The 9,698-nt window shown below is 37.1% G+C and overlaps 2 protein-coding genes across 2 annotated transcripts; one reads left to right on the top strand and one right to left on the bottom strand.

Moving 5' to 3' along the window:
- The first annotated feature begins 243 nt into the window (after window positions 1-243).
- Window positions 244-5,360, top strand: LOC125580518 (BEL1-like homeodomain protein 2). The gene is made up of 5 exons (XM_048745039.1): window positions 244-501; window positions 689-1,825; window positions 2,666-3,057; window positions 3,545-3,605; window positions 4,655-5,360. Exons 2-5 carry the CDS (start codon window positions 827-829, stop codon window positions 5,201-5,203), a joined length of 2,001 nt encoding a protein of 666 aa, XP_048600996.1. The 5' UTR covers window positions 244-501; window positions 689-826; the 3' UTR covers window positions 5,204-5,360.
- On the bottom strand, window positions 5,268-8,026 carry LOC125580519 (cytoplasmic tRNA 2-thiolation protein 2-like). Its single transcript, XM_048745040.1, has 8 exons — window positions 7,787-8,026; window positions 7,341-7,631; window positions 6,547-6,895; window positions 6,383-6,469; window positions 6,178-6,299; window positions 6,025-6,103; window positions 5,579-5,955; window positions 5,268-5,481 (listed from the first exon to the last, which is right to left on the bottom strand). The coding sequence occupies exons 2-8, from the start codon at window positions 7,622-7,624 to the stop codon at window positions 5,433-5,435; spliced, it is 1,347 nt and encodes a 448-aa protein (XP_048600997.1). The 5' UTR covers window positions 7,625-7,631; window positions 7,787-8,026; the 3' UTR covers window positions 5,268-5,432.
- Window positions 8,027-9,698: the final 1,672 nt, after the last annotated feature.

Genomic DNA, 9,698 nt, shown 5'->3' with positions numbered 1-9,698 from the left:
AAAAATAGCATTTAATACATAAATTCAACTAATAATAGAAATGTATGAATTATTTAAATGGTCACACAACATGTAATAAATGTAAAAGGTGCTTTAGATTATGTAAACGTTTTACATCGTGAAACAAACATTTTTTGCTAATTACGTATCAAAAACAGAGGGAGTAGTAAAATACTGTACGTAAGAAAACTGATGAAGAAGATTGGTAGGCTAAAAAGGGAGGCAAATAAAAGAGTGTGACTTCTTTGATCAAAAAAAAAAAAAAAAAAGAAGAGTGTGACTTCTCTCTCTATCATATCTTTTCTTCTCTTCCTTTTGCTTTGTGAGAGACTAATCAGTTTTATTTTAATTTAAGGAATTCCTGAGCAAACTCATAGTAACAAAGAAAACAAGAAAAGGAGAGTCCAGAAAGAGAGAGAGCTAGAGAAAACGATACCTAAGTTCAATTTGTATCTTCTCTCTCTCTCTATCTCTCTCTTTTCTGTGCAGCAAACTCCAAAGGTATTCTCTTCTTCTCTGCTATCTCTCTCTCTTACATCTGATACATACATGTATATCTCTGTATTTGTTATTTTGTTCATCAGATGATATGTGTATATAGATTTTTTTGTTAAAACAGCATACGACCTATTTGACCATCTCACTCTTTCTTAGTTATGTTTCAAATTCTTTGTCTGAATCATTACAGGATCCGAGGTAGGAAGGAGATATATATTTATATTATATATCATGAAGAAGAAGATTGAAAGATTCATATGGGAATAGGTAAAAGCCTAACACGTCTCCTACTACTACAGTTCTCTTGAAGTCTCTTTGCAATATTTCTATGTCCCAAGATTACCATCATCAACAACACCAAGGAGGATTTTTCAGCTTCTCTAATGGATTCAACCGATCAGATTCTCCTAATTTAACTCATCAGGAGAAGCAAGAACATCAAAGGGTACTAGATATGGATGAGGAATCCTCAGTCGCCAGAAGTGGAATTCCTGTCTACGAACCTGCCGGAATGTTATCAGAGATGTTTAATTTCCACAGAAGCAGCGGTGGTGGTGGAGGAGGAGGAGGAGGAGACTTTGACCACTCCCAATCTTTCCCGTCAAATAGACAGTTACTTGAGCAGCAACATCAGAATATTCCGGCCATGAATTCAGCCGCCGGCATGCAGCTATTCTTACCGCAACAACCGCCGTCCACAAGGAGCCACCACGGTTCTTCAACTCTTCACATGTTACTACCAAATCCATCTCATCATCAGGGCTACACTAATACTATGTCTATGCATCAGCTTCCTCACCAACAGCTGACGTGGCAGTCTTCCTCCGATCATCATCATCATCATCATCATCACAATATCGGGACCGTCCACGTGGAAAACAGCGGTGCACAAGGCTTGTCCTTATCTCTCTCGTCGTCTTTAGAGGCAGCAGTAAAAGCGGAAGAGTATAGAAATTTTTACTATGGAAGCAACTTATCATCTCATCATCAATACAATGAAGTATCAAACCACTTCCTATCATCTCCGGCGGCGGCTTCTTCATCTTCTTCCATAGGAGCAATCAATATATTAAGAAACTCGAGGTACACCAAGGTAGCTCAAGAGTTGTTGGAGGAGTTTTGTAGCGTTGGAAGAGGATTTTCTAAGAAAAACAAACCTAAGAACAAGTCAAACCCTAATACTAGCGGTGGCGACGGTAGCAGTAGTGGTGGCGCTGGCGGCTCTCCATCGTCGGCAGGAGCAAGTAAGGATCATCCTCCTCTATCGGCCTCTGATAGGATTGAGCATCAAAGAAGGAAAGTGAAGCTACTCACCATGCTCGAAGAGGTACTCCTTTAGTTTCAATCTCTTGACTTTTAGTGATATTCACACATTTTACGTAGAAAACATGAAATTCCATAAAATTCATATTGTTTTAGTCAAATACACCATTAATCCAACAAGTTATTACAAAAAGACAAGAAACATGATACGATGTGGATTGATCGATATTTGTTTTGTCTCCATTAATCTATTAGAATTGGTCATAGTTTCATTGTTTTGTTAGTCTGGCTACGCAATCATACCAGCATTTATATTAAAATTTAATTTCTGACGATTTTATTACTATGACGGGATCGTATTAAAAGGTTTTTTTGAGGAATATTTTGATATGCTTAGCGTTTGGTGGAGTCGATTAATCAAGAAAAATCATTTGGATTAATTAAACTGGCGTTTCCTTCTCCATGTACGCTACTCCCTCCTACGTCCTAAAGCTAAGCCCCATAACGTTACTTAATTATTTACCTATAGTTGAATTCTATTTTTAGTTGACTTATTAGCTTGTCTTATTTTTTCACTAAAGAAGTTATTTTATTTTATGTTCGAGGATACGATAAAACGTACTATTGCTAGGAAAACAAAAACTCTAGAGTATATTCTCTGCTTATTTAAGTTTTCTTACCGTCTCATTTGAACATAACTAATGACATTTGTTAATTTATCATACGTATTTTGCTTCCATGAAACTTGTACACAAGTATACGTCCCCATGAGAAAGTCTCTACCAGTTTAGTAATCATGTGAATATATAAGCACACAGGTTAGCAGTAACATTGATTAAAAGAAAAAGTAAATATTTAATATATGTATGAATTATATAATGTATGGTTTTATTTTGTTTGGCAGGTGGACAGACGGTACAACCATTACTGCGAGCAAATGCAGATGGTTGTGAACTCTTTCGACATAGTAATGGGCCATGGCGCAGCGATACCGTACACCGCTTTGGCTCAAAAGGCTATGTCGAGGCATTTTCGATGCCTTAAAGATGCGGTGGCAGCTCAGCTTAGACAGAGCTGTGAACTTCTTGGGGAGAAAGATGCAGCCGGATTATCTTCTTCCGGTTTAACTAAAGGCGATACCCCACGGTTGCGTTTGCTAGAACAGAGTCTGCGTCAGCAACGTGCGTTTCATCAAATGGGGATGATGGAACAAGAAGCTTGGCGGCCACAACGCGGTTTGCCTGAACGTTCCGTTAATATCCTTAGAGCTTGGCTCTTCGAGCATTTCCTCCACCCGTAAGTCAAAATCTTTATTTTTAATACTTCTTCATTATTCCTCCTTATAAATCAACTACGTTAAAAGAAGCTGAGCAAAAGTATTTAATTTCTTGTCATATCATCACTGTTTTCTTTAGTTTTATGTCTGTGGAATTTTGCTATTTTATTGTTACTGAGAGTAATCTAAAAAATGGAAATAAAGCAAAAGACTAGTGTTTTTGTACTTTTTCACCTCTCTGGAATTTGCTTTATGAGTAAAACAAAACAGAAAAAGAAATCTAAGTTAAAAGAAGGAAAACAACTGGATCTATGCTAATGTAATCATCAGCTTTTCTTTTGTCTCTTAGATTCTCACGCCCTTGTTGGCAAAAAGAAGGAGAAAGTCTGTACTTTTTCTTGCGTATACTTGATTGTATTGTTTATAGAGAAAATATAAGGAAAAGAAAAAATTAGATTGAATTTAGGGCAAAGATAGAGTGATGTCGTTTTCTGGTCTCTTTCTCAGGTATCCAAGCGATGCAGATAAGCACCTCTTGGCTCGTCAGACTGGATTATCCAGAAACCAGGTCAGTCTATAAATATAATATAGGAAATATATATGACATATATCTACTATATAGGCATTAACACAATAAATAAAAATAAATACTTGGCGATTTTTAACCCAAGTTGTGTTTGTCGAGTATCTTAGTGTTAGTCGATCGATATCATGGATACTTTTTGATGGATATACAACTGAATACTGATGATAGTGATCAGAGTCTGGACTCCTAATGAGTTACTAGTTCTATTTTCTTTCACCTAGAAATAGCTGCACATGTACTAGTTCTCTTAGTACATGATATCAAACATTTGTTTGAAAATTATAAGCGAAAACATATAGAATAGTCTCGTTTGCGTTTGTATTTTGTAAGATATTTGATAAAATAAAATAGTAGTATTTTTTTCTTCTAATTAAAATATGATCCTAACATTTTGGGTTCTAGTTATGATTTCTGTTTACAAACAAACTTCACGATGCAAGCCGTTAAGCAAAAAACAAACAAATTTCACGATGCATAACCAAAAAAAAAAATGAACTATGTTAACATTTTACACACATGTAGAATTTTGACCATTTTCTTAAACATGTGTTTATTACAAACAACAGGTAGTGTTTACAATGAGTTAACATCCCAGGAGAAAGATCGATAAACCTAACTTATTTCCTGAGTAGGCAAAGTAACTTGTAACTAACTTGAGATAAATCTTTTGTTTCTTTCCTTTGTTTAGTTAGATATGACAGAGGAACACCATGTGTTTTGCCTTCCACTCACAAGCAACTTTTCTTGGGATTCGTTTTTATTATTATTACAAAATACAAACATAGATGAGAGAGAGAGAGTGTGTGTGTGTGTTTGTTTATGTGCATGATATGAAAGAGAAACCGATCGACATTAAAGACTCAAAAGGGGACCATTTCTCTCAAGTACATCAAAATTTGCAGCTTTCAATTATCCCGAAGAAACCCTCAATTTCTTGCATTCATTAAATAACCAAATGACAAATAACAAAGAGTCCACAATTTATAATTATTATCTTGGTAAACGTTTTTTTTGTCTTTTGCATTGATCAGGTATCAAACTGGTTCATAAATGCTAGGGTTCGATTATGGAAACCAATGGTGGAAGAAATGTATCAACAAGAATCAAAAGAAAGAGAAGAAAACGAACAAGAAGATCAAGAAACAAAAAACAACAGCAGCAACGACAAGAGCACAAAATCCAACAACAATGAAAGCAACTTCACTGCGGTTCGGACCACATCACAAACTCCAACGACAGCTGCACAATCAGCAGCAACCCCACCAGACGCAGGCCACCGTCTAAGATCAGCTGCCGATATCAATGCTTACGAAAACGACCCTTCATCCTTCTCCCACTCCAACGCCGCCGCAGCAGTAGTCTCTAGCTACGGTGGCTCAACCGCGTTTTCTGCGATTGCAACGTGCCAGCAAGGTGTTGGTGGATTTGCTGATGCTGACATGGATGGTGATAATAATGTTATAAGGTTTGGTACTACAAACCCTACTGGTGACGTGTCACTCACGCTTGGTCTACGCCATGCTGGCAATATCCCTGATAAGAACGCCTCTTTCTGCGCTAGAGATTTTGGTGGGTTTTAATGAGCTTTTTGTTACTCCATTTATTTGATTATTTAGTTATATGGTTTTTCTTTTGTTACTCCGATTGATACAAACTCTATTAAACAAGAGAAAACAGTATGATAGCATAATGTAATTGAGATCGTGAGATGATCATATATAAAAAAACATTACAAAACTCTAAGTTTCTCTCTGCCTTGAAGCAAGCCTTAGCAGATGATATCTGAAAGAACACAAAACATTTGGAGATTCAGACAGCCTCTTCATCGTCCAAGAGCAAACAGTCTTTTATCTTCTCCCTGAATTTTTTTTTTTTTGGAAAACCAACAACGTTAAAATAGTGTTTAACCAAAGGTTTCAAGAGAGGCTCGTGTGACTGACTAATTAGGTGCTCACCTCAGATATGTTTGGCTGTCAACTTTTTGATGATGCTTCACTTGGGAGATCATGTGATGAGGAAGTAAGGATCCAAATTGCTCAAGAGATGATCCATCTTGTGGAAGTATTTGAAACCGGCAACTTGAACAGCTAGCGGCATACAGGGCATCAGACTCATCTTCCGATGAGTCTGATCCATTTAGCGGGCAGTTGCAGATAGGACAGAATGCTTCAGTAGTCATGGAACCGTCGTATTTGAGATTGAATTTCTTTAGACGCCTCTGAGTGGCCATAGGAACGCAAGAGTCGTCCGTTTCAGGAATTTTGTTGAAGTAAAACGGAGTAAGCTTTGCAGCTGTGCGTACTATTGTGCACTCCCGTGAAGGATTCTCTTCCTGCGCAAGCACATAACTAAGTATGTTCATAACAATGGGCTACAAGAAACCAATAAATTGATTTGCCACCTGCAACAGAGCGACAAATGAAGACACCAAGTCATTGATCCCGGATTGAGGATGACGAGCTAACTCCACAGTCTTTAGACTGTCCTGCCCACAATGTGTTAGACGTCATTCAAAACAGTTCAATATGGACAAAATCAGTTAAAATACACGAACCCATCCAAATGGCAGAGTCTAGTTATTTCCTGCCAAACACAATCACGAAGTGGAAGCACAATGGGGACCTTCCATCTCGCATCAACATGCTGAATATCTGCTGATAGTGAATAGCCTCGTCCCTGTCCAAACAAAAAGGCAATCCAAAATCACAATTTTTAGCAGAGAAAAGATGATATCAATCAGGACAGAGTAAGAAACACACCTTGACAGTGGCCGTAAGAACATGGGAAGCGAGTCTCGACGTGCACGATCCCACCACTAATCTGTTGTACCCATTCTCAGAGGCAACCTATAAAATAATCATCAACAAACATTAGGTAAAATAGACAAAACAAAAAAAAAAAACAATGTAACAGCCAAACAAACCTTTTGCAAAGACAACATCTTCAGATGCAGCAAAAGGTCTTCCTTTCCAGTCTCATCACTAACGGAATCCAACAGCTTCACAAGCCTATCCCGTGCTTCAACAGAGTCCGAACCAAACACACTCTCGATAGGAACAACATGAAGATCCTTTCCAGGTGGCGACAGACTCAACACAGTGGACCGAACCCACGCAATAGCATCACTCACTCCACCGTAAAGAGCAGGATAAGCTGCACTCTCATCCACAAACGCAACACCAACGCCAAACACAGGTAAAGACCTATCTCGACTCGCCTCGTAATTCTTCAAAGCCTTGACTTGAAGCTCGTGCACGAATTGAAGAGCAACCCTAAAACACACACATCATCAACACGTTCATCAGACAAAAATGATCAAACAACCAACATAGGCAGGACCGGTCTGGACAAAGCCGGATGAAACATTCGCCATAAGGTCCCATTTTTTGAAAAAAAAATTACATAGACATAAGTCCCCAAATTTATTTAAAAAAAAATTATTGAAATTTCTACTAAATCGTCTAGGGCTCCAAAATCTGGAGGAGAAAGGAAGAGAGCAACACCGGCCCGAACACATTCATCAATCAAAAATGACCAAAAACAAACATATAGAGACATGCAGAACCGATCCTGGGCAAATCCGGACGAAACATTGTCCGCCTAGAGTCCCCCAAATTTATTATAAGAAAACCACCAATTTAAAAAATTATTGAAATTTTTACTAAATCAGTCTACAGGGCAGGGCCGGCGGCTCTGGAGAAAGGAAGAGAGCAAAACCTGGAAGACGAACCGCCGGAGAAGGCAACAAGGACGTTATCCGAAGGAGTGATCATGGCGTGTGAAGTAACAGCGAGACGGAACTTCCCATAGACGTTGCTCCTGAAACATTCTGCGCAGAATCTCCCGTCGTCTGAGCCACCATCACCGAAAGTCATAGGCTCATTGCATTTACACTTGACGCAGAGAGTAACAGTCTCCTTAACATCAACAGCCTTGCGTCCATTATCCTTCTCACGGCCATAGCAACCACCGGACTCGCAGCCAGATGAATTACAAGCCATATCGAAGCTAATACAATACAGTAGATTCATTAGAGAAGAACAAGTTTCCGCCATTAACGAGCTTCTCAATAGATTTACAGATTTTTCAGATTCAAAATCGAAACAAACACATCTATAATGAATCCTAAATACAAAAAAAAAAACAGAATCTAGATAGATTACCAGTTTCAGGTGGGAAGAGAGTCGTCGCGATGCTTCAGATACAGCAGCTCCCGTAGAGGAAGAAGAAGACGACGGTGAAGGAGACGAGAGTTAAAACCTTGTTAGACAGAGTAAAAAGGCCCAAGTATTGTATTGAATAGAAGCCCAGATAATATTATAAAGGCCCATATTTATGCTTTTGGTTCAGTAAGATCGGACTACATGCCGTTTTTTTCCTCCTATACCGGGATGATGTTCTCTGTCTTTGCCACTGAAATTATTATTTTAGATTATTGACTAGTGGGGGATTAAACGCATAAAGAGAACTAGCGAGTTAATACGAAAATTTTAAGGAAATAAGTAAGAGTGCATATAAGAGATAAACGCACTACATTACGAAAAGGTTTTCTTTTGGAAAATGTGGGATATTATACAGATTTTTATAATGGACGTTTGGTGCGCAAGCTTTATGTCTGGAATAGATAGATATTATATACTACTAGTTTCTTCTTTGTGTTTTGGTTTTATATGGTTTTTTGTAGAGATATTAGCAAAGTAAAATGATTGTGTCGAGGTCTCGTGGACGACAAATTTGGTTAGATCCCTACTCTTCTCAATTGGGCCAGTGCAATGCATGCATATATGTATGTAATGGAAGAAAGATGAAAGAAAATTGATTCATGGAGTGGTGTAAAAGTTCCAATCAATTTATATGTGCATGCATATATGTATGTAATGGAAGAAAGATTAAACAATTTATCAATACTTTATTAGTATTTTAAATATTTTTTCTGGTAAGCATATAATCGATGATGAGCAGTAAACATGATCGTCGTAATGTATAGGAGAACATGTTTGTAGTTACGTTTCTATCCGTTTTGATCAAGGCTTTTGCCATGTTATCTTCGTTAGTATTATTGATACAAACGTACTTTAGACCATCATTGATCTCAGTCTCTTAACTGGGGTTATTAACCTCAGTCTCTTAACTGGGGTTCTTACCTTCGACAAATAGACGGTTCTTCATTTTTTTAGATTTTAGCTAAAAACAACTAAGAACCGTATCTTAAATAAGAGATATAAGAGTCGTTTCTTAGACCGGGGTTAATCATGCTTTTAGTAAAAATATACGAAGATACATAATATTGATTACAACATGTAATATCAACAAATAATTAATGTTTACACTAATGCATGGAGAATCTATCGACATATAGCTGATTCAACCGATTAAATCTACAGCTTCAGTTATGTCGGATCTAAAATCAGAATATAACAGTTTGTGTGTGTGTAACATGCAACATTTGAAATAATTGATTAGAATCCATGTATATGCTCTGTGCAACAATTTAAAACTAAAAATAGGTCTTGGGAAATTGCAAAGGCAAAGAATCTTAAGAAAAAAACAAGACATGACCAATATACAGAAGCTAAATTTACGGGGTAAAGACAAGAAAACAATACCACAGAAAGCTTAGATTATTTCTTAAAAAGAAACAATACACATCCAAACAGCTGGTGGGGTTTGTAGAACATATAAAATTGATTATGATTCGTACTAAAATAGATAAATCTTCAAACTTACTGAGAATTCAATGTCAAAAACTTATGCAGTAAGCATCGAATATCGAGGTCATCTATAAAATTCTTTGTCTGCATCTATCAAGTAAGCATACAATAATTTAAATAAAATGGTCCCAAGTTTATCATGTACCTCTGTTTCCTGTTCGTTTTTTTTTGTTACCAATGTATCTAGCCATTTTAAAATGATGCTCCAGAAAACATATATCCAAGTATTTGTATTTTTAACATATAATATAGAGACAAGACCGTATTATATGATAATGAATTTAACGTGATAGAAAATGACATGAAATTTCTTAAAAGGAACAATTGTAGTATTACTGAAGATTTAGACACGTGAAAGCACATT

This window comes from Brassica napus, chromosome C1 (genome assembly GCF_020379485.1).
Source record: "Brassica napus cultivar Da-Ae chromosome C1, Da-Ae, whole genome shotgun sequence".
Classification (NCBI taxonomy): Eukaryota; Viridiplantae; Streptophyta; class Magnoliopsida; order Brassicales; family Brassicaceae; genus Brassica; species Brassica napus.
This window is presented reverse-complemented; position numbering and strand designations above follow the sequence as displayed.

Excerpts from the sequence above, each read along its gene's own strand:
- LOC125580518 (XM_048745039.1), top strand. The coding sequence starts at position 827 with ATGTCCCAAGATTACCATCATCAACAACACCAAGGAGGATTTTTCAGC. Across the intron at positions 1,826-2,665 it reads TACTCACCATGCTCGAAGAG|GTGGACAGACGGTACAACCA; the intron begins GTACTCCTTTAG and ends TTTGTTTGGCAG. Across the intron at positions 3,606-4,654 it reads CTGGATTATCCAGAAACCAG|GTATCAAACTGGTTCATAAA; the intron begins GTCAGTCTATAA and ends TGCATTGATCAG.
- LOC125580519 (XM_048745040.1), bottom strand. The coding sequence starts at position 7,624 with ATGGCTTGTAATTCATCTGGCTGCGAGTCCGGTGGTTGCTATGGCCGT. Across the intron at positions 6,896-7,340 it reads TCCGGCGGTTCGTCTTCCAG|GGTTGCTCTTCAATTCGTGC; the intron begins GTTTTGCTCTCT and ends TGTGTGTTTTAG. Across the intron at positions 6,104-6,177 it reads AGACTCTGCCATTTGGATGG|TCTAAAGACTGTGGAGTTAG; the intron begins GTTCGTGTATTT and ends TGGGCAGGACAG.